Source organism: Lissotriton helveticus, chromosome 5_1 (genome assembly GCF_964261635.1).
Source record: "Lissotriton helveticus chromosome 5_1, aLisHel1.1, whole genome shotgun sequence".
Classification (NCBI taxonomy): Eukaryota; Metazoa; Chordata; class Amphibia; order Caudata; family Salamandridae; genus Lissotriton; species Lissotriton helveticus.
The window spans coordinates 1,199,969,962-1,199,983,716 of record NC_136065.1 but is presented as its reverse complement, the minus strand read 5'-3'; the positions used below and the strand labels follow the sequence as shown (position 1 = coordinate 1,199,983,716).

General features: G+C 48.8%; 1 protein-coding gene across 1 annotated transcript in view; it reads left to right on the top strand.

Moving 5' to 3' along the window:
* Positions 1-13,755, top strand: part of FAM204A (family with sequence similarity 204 member A) — a 380,149-nt gene that overhangs the window by 152,954 nt on the left and 213,440 nt on the right. The window contains exon 5 of the mRNA XM_078641197.1: positions 7,209-7,298. Within this exon, the coding sequence (XP_078497323.1) occupies positions 7,209-7,298 (90 nt within the window). The remainder of the gene's footprint in view (positions 1-7,208; positions 7,299-13,755) is intronic.

Sequence of the window (13,755 nt, the reverse complement as noted above, 5' to 3'; positions counted from 1 at the left end):
GGTAGGTCAGTAAAGGTGCCTCCCGTCCATTCTGGTACACGGGAGTATAAGCATGGCGCCTGCAAGAATTTGCTCATCCTACAAGAAAGGCAGATGTGACCTTGAGTCTCCTAAGTTAGAATCAATGGTCTGTTCATAGCCCTGGCCGACCTTTCAAGCTTTTCTATCAGCAGCATGTCACGTGTTTTCCCAACTAACGAAAGAGGCCTCAAGAAATGAAACCAAGATGGCGTCCGTTCAGTTCAGGCCCGATTCTTAGAATCTACATGGGTTGAGTGTATTTACAAAAAGGGGTTCTATGGAGGTAGCAGCGATATATAATATATATTGGATATATTACGACAACACTAAATAGTATAAACTTTATATTCCTTCACTTCTGTGCCACTCGTTCACTGCCCTTCCTCCTGCCTCCCAGCTACTCCTCCCTCCCACCTCCCCCATATAGGCCGGCCGCTGCGTGGTGAGGAGAGCGACCCTTGACCCCTCCAGGTAGGTCGATCCCCCGCCGCACAGCACCGCCTGTGTGTCCCTGCCCCATCTGCCGCTGCTGAGGAAGTTCAAGACCCTCCACCACCTGCAGGCTACCACCTGCGCCTCATCCTTGGAGGCCAGTGGTAGGCCGTAGGTAGGTTTGTTCATCCTCCGCTTTATTGCTTTTATTGTATTGCCTGTATTTTCATTGTTGTGTCTGTGACTGCTGTTGTCTGTCTTCCCCCGCTGCCTGTACGTGGTACATGCCCCTTTTTCTTCCCTCTGTTCCCCTCGCTGTCCCCGTGCTCTCTCTGCCCGGTCTTTCCTTCTGTACCCCTTGCTGCCCCCGTGTCTCTGCCCGGTTTTCCCTTCTGTTCCCCTCGCTGCCCCCGTGTCTCTGCCCGGTTTTCCCTTCTGTTCCCCTCGCTGCCCTAGTGCCTCTTTGCCCATTCTGCCTTCTGTTCTTAGCTCCCCTGAATTTCTGCGTTCTGTATTTTGCCTCTGTGCCACTCGTTTTTCCAGTATTTCTGTGCCCTTTTGCCTTCTGTGTCACTCGTTTTTCCCTCGTTTTTGTGCCCCTTTTGCCATCTGTTCCACTCGTTTTTTGTACCTGTCTCCCTTCTGTGCCACTCGTTTTTCCCTAGTTTTTGTGCCCTTCTGCCTTCTGTGCCACTTGTTTTTCCCTCGTTTTTGTGCCCCTTTTGCATTCTTGTTCCACTTGTCTTTTGTGCCCTTCTGCCTTCTGTGCCACTCGTTTTTCCCATGTTTTTGTGCCCCTTTTGCCTTCTTGTTCCACTTGTCTTTTGTGCCCTTCTGCCTTCTGTGCCACTCGTTTTTCCCATGTTTTTGTGCCCCTTTTGCCTTCTGTTCCACTCGTTTTTTGTGCCCTTCTGCCCTCTGTTCCACTTGTTTTATGTGCCCCTCTGTGCCACTAGTTTTCCCCTTGTTTTTGTGCCCCTTTTGCCTTTTGTTCCACTCGTTTTTTGTGCCCTTCTGCCCTCTGTTCCACTTGTTTTTTGTGCCCTTCTGCCTCTGTGCCACTCGTTTTCCCTCGTTTCTGTGCCCCTTTTGCTTCTGTTACCTTTGTTGTACCTCGCCGCTGCGTCCCCTGTGTCCCCGCCCCCCTGACGGCCCACTGCCTATTCGCTGCCCCCGCCTCCCACCTGCTCCTCCCTCCCACCTCCCCCATATATGCCGGCCGCGCAGCTGGCGTGCCTAAGGCAAGCCTGTCTACACCTGGACCGCACCCAGCGCCAGAACCCCTGGCCCCCGCACCCGCCACGACAACCGCCGCCACTACGACACCAGCACTCTGCACGCTCTCAACTCCGGACGGAGCCACACCTGCTTCAAGGCCTTCCCAAAACGCACACACGGCCCCTTCACCTGCCGGAACTGCAGCTACACCAGCCTCAGAGCCGACGAACCACCCGCCAAGAAAGACCGCAACCACCACCGATGCATACTACTGAACACCCGCTCCGCACGCAAGCATGCCGTCGAGCTCTGGGACCTGCTCGACACAACATCCCCGGACGTTGCCTTCCTGACAGAGACCTAGTTTAACGACTCCTCCGCACCCGACATCACCATACCCATCCAGACGGCTACAAGATCACCCGCAGCGACCACACCAACTGAGTTGGAGGAGGAATCGCCATCGTCCACAAGAACAGCATCAGGGTCTCGACTAGCACCGACGACGCGCTCAGCACCGCCGAACACATGCATTGCCAGATCCACATAGACCATAACTCCACCCTCAGAGGTACCCTTGTCTACCGACGCCCCGAACCCCGCCCGAGTTCTTCGACTTGATCAGCACACACGCCCTGACCTCCACCGACTACATCCTCCTTGGAGACCTGAACTTTCACCTTGAGAAAAATGACAACAACTGCACAACCCTGATCGATAATCTTGCCAACCTCGGACTGAAGCAACTCGTCACAACTCCCACCTACTCCGCCGGCCACACGCTCGACCCCGTCTTCTCCTCAAGCCCGCACGTCTCCGTCAGCCACATCACCGAACTCCTCTGGACCGACCACTGCTGCATCCACTTCGCCTTCCAGAAGCCCACCACACACCACCACGCCCAACAGATCCCCCGCCGCTGCTGGAGCAAAATCACCCAAGACCAACTACATGCAAACCTCGCTCTCAGCCCACCAACCGAACCCTCCAACGCCGACGACGCTGCCCACAGCCTCAGATGCTGGATCGAGGACTGCGCCAACACCCTTGACCCGCTGAAGAAACCCCCCCACAGAGACAACAGCAAGAGGGCCAGCTGGTTCACCCCAGAACTCCTAGCCTCCAAGCAAGCCTGCCGGAAACTAGAGAAGAAATGGCACAGTGAACAAACCCCGGACAGCCACCCAGCACACAAGGACGCCATCCGCAACCACCACCACTTCATCAGGGTAGCCTAGAGAACCTCCTTCAAAGACCGCCTCGACAACAACGCACACAATAGCAAGGAGCTCTTCAACATCGTGAAGGAACTCTCCAACTCCAGCTCCAACACCAACGATATCGCGGCGTCGCAAGCCCTGTGCGACTCCCTCGCCACCTTCTTCCACCGCAAGATAGCAGACATCCACAACAGCTTCGACACCCAGACAGTCCCAACAGACAGCAACTCAACAGACCCTCCGCACACCATCGACCACGACCCCCTTCTAGCCTGGTCCAGTGTGAGCATCGATGACACCATCAAGACCACGCGCACAATCCACTCGGGCTCTCTGTCGTCAGACCTATTCCCGCACCACGTCTTCAACAGAGCAAGCAGCTCCATCGTACCCTACCTGCGCAGCAGCATCAATCTCTCCCTCGAGACCTCGACCTTCCCAGTGATCTGGAAACACGCCGAGATCAACACCGTACTCAAAAAACCCAAGGCAGACCCAAGAGACCTCAAGAACTTCCGGCCCATCTCTCTGCTCCCCTTTCCGGCCAAGGACATCAAGAAAACCGTCAACAGACAGCTAACCCGATACCTCGAAGAAAACAGATGCCTGGACCCTTCCCAGTCAGGGTTCCGCAGCAACCACAGCACCGAGACTGCCCTCATCGCCGCCACCGATGACATCAGGACCCTGCTGGACAACGGGGAGACCGCAGCACTCATCCTCCTAGACCTCTCTGCCGCCTTCGACACCGTCTGCCACCGCACACTATGCGCCCGCCTCCGCGCCGCAGGGATCCGAGACAAGGCTCTGGATTGGACCACCTACTTCCCCTCCGGCAGAACCCAGAGCGTTCGCCTCCCCTATTCCGTTCCAAAGCCTCCGAGATCATCTGCGGTGTACCCCAGGGCTCCTCCCTCAGCCCATCGCTGTTCAACATTTACATGGCCCCGCTCGCACATGTAGCCCGACAGCAGGACCTCAACATAACCTCCAACGCTGACGACACTCAGCTGATCCTCTCCCTCACCAAGGACCCCATCACCGCCAAAGCCAACCTCCACGAAGGAATGAAGGCCGTCGCAGACTGGATGAAGTCCAGCCGTCTGAAGCTGAACTCAGACAAGACGGAGGTCCTCATCCTCGGCTCCAACCCTTCAGCCTGGGACGACTCCTGGTGGCCGACGGCACTGGGGGCAGCCCCGACACACACCGACCACGCACGCAACCTGGGAATCATCCTCGACTCAACGCTCTCAATGACCAAGCAAGTCAACGCCGTCTCCTCCTCCTGATTCAACACCTTCCGCATGCTCCGCAAGATCTACAGATGGATCCCGACAGATACAAGAAAGACAGTCACCCAGGCCCTCGTCAGCAGCACACTCGACTACGGAAACGCCCTCTACGCGGGAGCCCCGACCAAGCTGAACTACAACGCATCCAAAATGTCTCTGCACGACTGATCCTTGATGTACCACGCCACGGCCACATCACCCCCACCTGAGAAACCTGCACTGGCTCCCCGTCAACAAGAGGATATCCTTCAAGCTCCTCACCCACGCACAGAAGGCACACCACAAGACCGGCCCAGCCTACCTCAACAGACGGCTCTCCTTCTACATCCGTAACCACCAGCTACGCTCCGCCGACCTCTCGCTCGCCACCGTCCCGCGCATCCGAAGAACACCACCGGTCGGAGATCCTTCTCCCTCCTTGCCGCCAAGACATGGAACACCCTCCCACTGAGCCTACGACAGACCCAAGACCTGCTGACCTTCAGGAGGATACTCAAGACCTGGCTGTTCGATCAGTAGCCCCAGCGCCTTGAGACCCTCGCGGGTATGTAGTGCGCTTTACAAATGATTGATTGATTGATTGATATAGGTCACAGAGGCGTAACTAGAGCCAGATTTCGGGGGGGGCTAAGAAAAAATTTCGGGGGGGGGCTGAATCTTTAACCAATAGTCAGAGTGGAGCTGCAGGTGCTCTTAGAAGGGGTGAAACAACAACAATGCCTCATTAATATGCAAATGGTCTTTTAAAGACCTGTGAAGTGCTCAGGTGCGGCTGTGTGTGTGCCCGGGAAGCTGTCTCGTCCCGGGCTGCCACACACGATGGGGGAGGGGGGGCTGAAGCCCTTTGAGTCCAATGGGTGTTGCACGCCTGATAGGTCACCTGAAAGACGCACACTTTTCGTCCATAGCACTACCGTAGTCTGCAAATGTTCGTCAGTGCCTTTGAAGTAGACAGCACTATATAAATACGAATTCAATAAAATATAGTTGTATGCATTACCCAACAGCTCCACCGTGGCAGCAAGAGGGTGCCCTCTATTTAATGTGTGAAGTGTAGAGTTGCCTGAAGTATGCATTTAACTATGAAGTCCACACATAAGAGGGCCTACATGATCCTTGGCTACACTAAAAGTAATTTCATTCTTCTGTCTCTGCTCTGTGAGATTATGAAAGACACCTAACTAATTGCCTGTGCCGTCAAAAGTCTAGCACCGTGGCATGGCGCCAAACTCAGGTGTTTGTGAGCGAGATACAATCTGATTTTTGCAGATAAAGAGTGGTAATTAACATGTCTTGTGTTTTTCGGAGCATGACCTGAATATTTCATATCGGAAGGCTCCCGGGACCGAACAGAATCGGCTGCTTCTCAAGCTCGAAACTTCTTATGTCAACAAGCTGTAACTAGTTCTAGCGTTTTTTGTTACTACACGAGTTTCTGTCACATAGAATTTGCTGAATTGCAGCTGCGCTGTTTATGCAATTAGAGATTGCGCTTAGAAGTGAAAAGTCAACTTTCCTATGTGTTGTTTACCTGAAAGTGTGTTCTAACTTTGCTTATGCTAGGCAACATTTCAGTTTACCGATGCTGTGGCGTAGAAAGGTCAGGTGGTACCTGGTGCGGAATATTTCTTGTCACCCCCCCCCCCCCCACACACACACACACACACACACACATTAAAATTATTAAAATATGGTAAAAATATATATAATTACACATATTTTTGCCATTTTGTCACCCCCCACAGTGCCATTTTGTCACCCTCTCAGTGATGACACCTGGGGCGACATGCACCCACTGCACCCCCCTTCCTACGCCACAGTACCTATGATTGCCTCAGGGGAGGAGCTAGAGTTCCCACAAGGATGGGAAATAAGAGTGCATTTTACTGCTGCTTGGAGCTTATGTCGCACTATGCCTTACAGAGTTACATTTAGTTGGCTTCGCTTTCCAAAGCATGGCAGTTTTTAGGTGATGACACTTGTGGTGTTCATGAACAAGCATACTGTATCCTGCACTGGGAGCTTTGATCCGTCAGCCATTGGCGTCTCTGGATCAGTGACTTTCAGCAATTTGCTTGCGACATTGTCAATCACATCTCTGATCAGCCAAAGTACTCTAGTCTCACTTTCTTTTTATTGACTGCTTGGTTCTGGCCTTCCACATTGAATGGTATGCATGTGGAACTATTTTACATCTGAAAAGTACATTGTGATATCATACATGTAACTCATTATCCCATCCTTGAAATGTATGCTTAAAGTGACCCTTTTTATTTGTTTTCCACTGCAATAGGCATTTGCTTTGCTTTTGTCAGTTCTTTTTTATGATCCCCGAAACTATTAAAAGGTACTCTCTCTTTCTGCGACATTTAATTGCTGCAGTGTTATCCCTGCTCATTTTGTTTAGTCTAAAGTTTAATTTAGTCTTTGGGGCACTCTGTACTCCATATAACAAACAGCCTCCTGATACCATGATGTTACAACGTTCAGAAATTGAGATTTTTCTTAACACACTGGAAAAATGTAAATGTATTTGTACAACATTTTAACTTTGCAATATATGCAGCACGAAACTCCACACAATGTTGCATTATGCAAGGTAAAGTAAAGCATTTCTGTCTTTCTGCAGAACATTGGATGTGGACTTCTGCCAGTGTGCTAAACTGCAACATTTATATGTGTTTTGCTTCATGTCAGTCTGCGGTGCTTTCGGCAGAGGCCCTGCTTCTAATCCTCTACTGGGGACCAGCACGTTCTTCTGCCAGGCTGCAAAACAAAACAGAAGCATTGTACCTAGAATGCCTATCACCTCAGGGTATGGCAACAAAGGCCTCTCCCATTCATGATTAACCATCTTTCCCATTTTAGACTCTTTTACCTTGTGGGCATCCCTAATGGTAATTCATATGGTTTTCATTCCTGATGAATTAAGGGACATTAACAACTTAATTAGAAAACAAGCCATTGTGCATATAATTTGGCCTGAAAATCATTTTGATGTGTTCCTCTGTTTTCTTTGCAGTCAGGCTTGGAAGTCAGCATAGATCGAGCAGTGGATGGAGGAGACATTGAAAAAGCAGAGGAACTGAGTGACCAGTTAGCTACTCGGGAGGTACGTAGGGATGGGCTGTTATCATATTGGGGTGTGCAACTTTGCATTCAAAATCAAATCGCTAATTATAGCGATTAGCATGGGCTCAACCAGTGATCTGCCTGCTGACCAGTGGGTATTTTCATTTTGGTTTTATTTGCATCAATTCGACTACAAAGAAACAAATAATGTACATTTGTAGGTTCATGCTAAGTACATTTATTGCACAAGCCAAGGCTGCTGTGTGAGACGCCACTTTGGGGTTCAAAGCAATCTGTTCTAAATACTCCAGATCAGTTATCTGAGCGCACCAGTCATTTTGTCTATTGTTTACGCTTGCTAATAACCAGTTGGGCTTCTGCTAACTATATCAGTAATGAATCCACCGGGAAATATAAGGCACCGTGTGACAAACAGATGGACAAAAACATTTATGTTTTTTTGAATAACACACACTGTAGAAGTCAGGTGGTTCTAGCTGCGTAAGAAAGCTGCCATGTAGGGGATCGAGATTACATTGAGTGGCCTACAATCTGATGCTACGAAGTACCATGTCCAGCAAGAACAAATTATAGCAATAGCTAGAAAGCTCATTCCTCACAGGAACGTATAACCAAGGGAATCCTGGCACAGGAGCATCTCTGGGGGAGATGAGTGCATTTTGGGTAATAGATGGGAAGTATGGGCTCTATACTCACATAGATGGGGGCTGAGGATCGCTACTGGATGTAGAGAAGTGTTAAAGCGGTAGTTTTAAAGGTATGATCGAATGTTGAAATAATGATTAGAGAGGAACATGGAAATATAGCATTTTATATTTCTAAGGAATTTCAGAGGTGAGGTGACACCACATCTGCTTTTGGTCCTCTACTCTTGTTTATAGAAGATGTGTTTGCTTGTTTCCAGTGAAGCAGAAGGTCGGACTGGTTAATATTTTTGTATTTTTAACAGGTGGTGATTGACTGGTTCTTTCCAGGAATTTATACGTTAGATAAAGGCCCTGAACCCACTGACCAAATGGAAGCTTTATAGTTGAAGTATCACAGATTTTTGTTTTTTAGGCGAAAGCTGAGGTATATGGCTGCTTTTTAGGCTTTTTTTCCCTTTTTTTTTATCTTGTATACGGGAAGACAATCATTTGGGGCCTTTTTTAGGTCTCGCGCCTAGCGTTGCAGTGCGCAGCATGGCTCACACAGCGCGAGACCTCTTGTGTGGGCTTCAGAAAGCTCACCACACGCTTGTGCGTGTGGTTTTGCTTTCGCAGGCCGCAATTGGCTCCTCTGTGGTGCGCGCGCACCACAGGTTTCGATTCTGTGCTTGATTTTATTGCCATTGAAAACATTGAAAAACAAAACGTTCAACTCAAATTTCGCCCAGTGCTCCCAGGCCTCCTCCCCCACAGGGGGTCTTTTGGTTACGCCTAGTTGTCACTTAGCATATTTCCTGGGCACGCGACGTAGCAACGAGCTTTCTCTTAAAACAGAAAGCCGGGCCACCGCCAGTTATGCCTGGGGTGATCTTGTGCCCGCTGCAGGTATGCGATCCAAGAAGCCATCTGAGGCCTGCAGATGTGTCACTCGTATGCTCAGCAATAATTTTTGCTTGTTTAATAACAGGCATTGTTGAGGTTCTCATTGCCATGCCTCATTAACTCGTTCCCCTCCCAAGCTCCGGCTAATGGGAAGCACATGTGGGCCCAGAGCCACGGAATGCAATGACAAAATCTGAGCTCTGCCCGGGAAGGGCTGGTACCTCCTCCCCCAGGGACTGCGATTAAGTAACGCCTCCTGACTTTGAATATCTCCAGTTTTGTGTAATAAAGCGCTTAATACTGTCTCTGAGCGCTCTCTGTGTGGGCAGCTAAAGGAAGAGAACCACAATGAAAGAAGAAATTTGCCCAGGATCACTCAATGTGGCCAAGTGAAAATGCTGTTCGAGACTCTTGGGTCCAGAGTAGACATGCAAGTCTCAACGTGCACCGTATTAGTACAATAAGACTTTTTTTATTTAGTGCTTTTTGCCACCAGCTGTTGCCTTGTAACGCTGCACATTACAAATGGACTCATGCCGTTTACCTCAAAAGTATCCCATACAGATAACTTGATTGTGAGTCTCATATAATCAATGCTGCAACAATGTCATCCCAACCGTCTCCCCCCCCCCCCCACCCCCCAATGCAAATGTATTTTATAGTGCCCCAAGACACCCTACTGCATCAGTGTAGTGGGATGGACCAGGTATTCCATCATGTTTGACCTGCACTCATTTCAGCCACCAACTAATTCCACAAGAGCAAGTTTACCAGCCAACAAGCCCCTTTTTCACCTGTTATTTGAGAAATTAGAACTTTCTTTGTGCGCAGCTATTTATTGGTCGTTTGACATTTGCATTTAGCCAGGGCTTTAAGTGGGCAGGATCCTGCTGGTGCTTCTAAAAAGCAGCTGCTCAGACGGGTTCTATCGGGCTCTCCATTTGTGCCCCCACCCTCAGTAGAATAATTATATCTTAGCTCTGCAGCAGTACCACCCTGCACTGCCTTTGATGTGAGGTCAAAGAGACTCATTATAGTTCTTTCACGATCTCATTATTTCAGAAATTAATCATTTTCAATATTAAATACAACGAAGCCATAGTTGTTGCTTATTTATCTTATGCAACTAACAACTATTGACAAAGCCAATAGCCCTCCCTGGCTTGTTACATTATATATCTGGATTCTGGATGCAATGGCAGGAGCAGCAAAATACAATTGGGACGGCAGCGTTAGTGTTTTTAAGCAACACCCTTAATCACATCGGCCACACCCCTTTGACAGACCCCCAGTTATTTAATCCACTCAAAAGCTCTGCATTTAGCCCTTTTCTAGTGTCCCAGCTTCTGCAGAAGTGGTAACGAGGTCCAGCCAGGATCACACAATGTTTTCAGGCGGGTAATATGACTTACACCGAGGATTCCGTAATAAAAAAGCCCACATCTCCTCCCCAAGCCTTTGCCTTTGCTCCACTCCCCATGGCCCGCCATGCTCCCAGCCACTCCAGACCCCACTCTCAGGCCTGTCGCCTAGGTTACTAGCCTGGTGCTTGAAAGAAGGTTCACCAACAGAACCACACGTCTCAGCGTACCACTTTTCTTTGCATTCCACAGGAAGGCACTACTAGGGCGCAATTTGGAATGGGGGAGACATACTAGCAACAAGCATTTGCGAAGCAATAGATCTCGCATTTACGCGAGTTTGAGCTATTGACATTGCAAATGACAATGCCTTTTATTTTTGTTTTTGTCTTTAAAACATAAATAAAAAGCATTGTCATTTGCAATGTCAATAGCTCAAACTTGTATAAGTGCGAGACCTATTGCATTGCAAATGCTTGTTGTAGTCTAGGTAGGAGTTTATCAGCGCTCCTACAAACACTGAATAATTTTCTGGGGAAATGTATGGAAGAGCCCTTTTTAGGGGTTTCAATTAGAAGAACGTAGTTTTTGACTTCCAGGTTTCATACTTAGGAAACGATGTGCAGTTTATCAGAAGAAAGCAGGTGAGTGACATATGGGGTTTCTTTTTTTAAAGAGGTGTTGAGGGGGTATGATGAGAAATGTATTTTCAGGTACATTCAGCGTGAGCCTATTGTGTCTCATATTGCTCTCAGTAGCCAGCTGACGACTGGGTACAGCTGTAAATTGATTGTTATCTCCTTATACCATAGGCATATTTGAGAGTAATCTACATAGGAGTGGGAATGAAAGTGAAGAGTGTGTAGTGATGCAGATGCCGTGGAAGGGTTACTGGATATCTGTGGAATGCCACAGGTAATTAGCCTCTGCTTGACACGAGTGACATGAACTACCTGAGGATGTCTTCTGAAACTTCAGGTCACTGCTGTCTGTGACCCTGATTATAAGTTGCACAGTACGAGGGTAAAAGTAAAATTGCTTGAGATTTTACTGATGGAGCTGTAATATTCAAAAGACCCACAGATGGACGGAATGCAGAGCAAATCAAACATTCACCCCAGTCAAGAGATCTGGGTTAAATCCATTGTTCTTTTGCTCACCATGCCACCCCAGTTGGGACCCAGCCATATGCAAAGCAGTTTTCACCCTGTTCCTCATGGGAACAGTCCATCCCGAACTGCCAAGCCAGTTCCTCACTGGACCGGAAGCAAGCATCCTTTGACCGGTTTCGGGGCATCACCCCATATCAGTTAGGCTAGCTTGAATCTAGTGACTCAGTAAGACCGACACCCAAGTCTGGGCATGCCTGCCGCACTTAGAGCCAGAAAGCAAAAGACGTACAGATGCAGAGCAAATCAAACATTCACCCCCAGTCAAGAGATCTTGGTTAAATCCATTGTAATTTTGCTCATCATACCACCCCAGTTTGGCTGGGTTTAAACTGGAATGGCATGGGGAGCAAACAAATTATGGATTTAGGCCCAGATCTCTGTACTGGGGTTAATGTTTGACATTGTTCAACTTTCTGTCCATCACATGTTCTTTTTGCATTTCTCACCCTGAATGGGACGTGTATACTCAGATGTGGGTCCTATGCCCTCCATACTACTGGAGTCAATCTAGCCTGGCTGATGAGGGGTGAAACCCCGAACACCAGTCCTAGGATGCTTGTTTTCCAGTCCAGGCAGAACCTGGCCTGGAAGTTAAGGCTGGACTGTTCCCTTGTGGAACAGGGTCAAGACTGATTTGCGTGTGGCTGGGTTTAAATTGGGGTGGTATGGGGAGCACAAAAACGATGGATTTAGGCCCAGATCTCTTTACCGGGGTGAATGTTGGACATTGTTCAACATTCTGTCAATCACGTGTTCTTTTTGAAATATTCAAAGCAGTACTGTGCAGTTAAGACTAATGGGGTTAAATAGGGGATGGTAAAGGAAAGTATTTTCTGGCAGGGGCAGTATTGTATTTTCCCCCACCAGAAAAAAGCAAAAAAGGAATGAGACTTGGCCACCACTGCTTGCTAGCCAAGGCCTCATTTGATTTTTACAGCTGGTTTTTACTGGCCTGGAAAATCGAGTCCAGTTCTCCTACACCTGGAAAAAACGAACTTCTCGGAATCAGGCATAGTGACATTTCTTGAGGTAAATCTTCTCCACCTGACTCCTAATCATGCTCTATGTAGTAGGGTTGTGTATTTTAGGGTGTCCAATGCAGCAAATAAGTCAAGGGGGAGCGCATGATCTGAGTATTCTGGTGCACCATGTCTAGTGTCCTCTCAGACTGTCAGGAGATTGACTTTTGTATATTGTCTTTGGCAGAAACACTTTGCTAATCTCTTTTTCTAGTGCAACCTGTTCTAGGCTTGGAGGGCAGCGAGCTGCCTTTCTGATTGAGACTTCTAACTGCAGATTCCTCACCTTTTGAATATCTCAGATGTCAGATTGTATCCCCGTTGTCTTTATTCTGTTCTGGAAGTGATGTATGTGGATCTATATAGATAGGCACCACTCATCCACACTGACATCAGTTCCTTTCTTTGCCAATAGACGCAAATCCAGATATTTTGAGACTCTCTTTTTTACTTTTTCAACAGTTTCTACAGAGAGCAAGGGACAGTGTCGCTTTTAAAATATACAGGATTCAAACCGCGTGAGGAATATTGCAAAAAAATGTCTGAGTGGTTTGCCTTTGGTGCTTGGGGTCGGACCACACTCTAAAGCCTGCAGTGACTGCGCCTCGATGCACCCCAAGGACATCCAGGATTGGGAAGCAAAGCTGTTCCTAGCAAAACACTGCAAGACTCCATGTCCAAAGCCAGCTCCCGGTCCAATCCTGTGCCAAGTTGTCTTAGATGTCTAAATCCTTGGGTAAGTCCAAGAAAAACACAAGGTCGAAGTGGGACTTGACCCCATCCCGCCACTCTTGATCTCCTGAGAAGGCGCAAGGGTGTCATTGTGCATCCAAGTTTTACTCCCAACGTCGTTTCACCTTAAAGGCGATTCTGGCTCTTCGGCATGTTGCTGGCTCCCTCTGCCGCGCCTGCGGGCCCTATTGAGCCTAGAGGCTTCCCAGCCAGGTGCCCGTGGCTAGGTTTGCCCTCAAGGCCACCTGAGGTCTCTGGGTTCTTTCTGGGATCCATTCAGCCTCAGGACCAGATCCCTCTCTGGGGCCACAACCCAATGCCGAAACATGGCCCACCAACACTGATATCGGCACCATCGACGCTACAGGCTTTCGCCAGCAAAGTTGATCCAAATTCCTTTCCGACTACTCCCCTTGACAGGGAATCCAAGAGAATAGATACCTTTGGAAAAATGTTCTTCTTGGTGAGTTTTACCCTCCGCACTGTGAAAGCCAGCTGCCTTTTAGGCTGCTATTTTCACACCTTGAGGGATTCGGTGGCTCATATGCCCCCTTTAATTCCGCAAGATGCCTGTGCTACCCTGTCTCAGATCATTCAGAACAGTCATGATGCGGCCATATTCACTATGTGCTGTGGGCTGGACACCACTGATTTGCTTGGCAG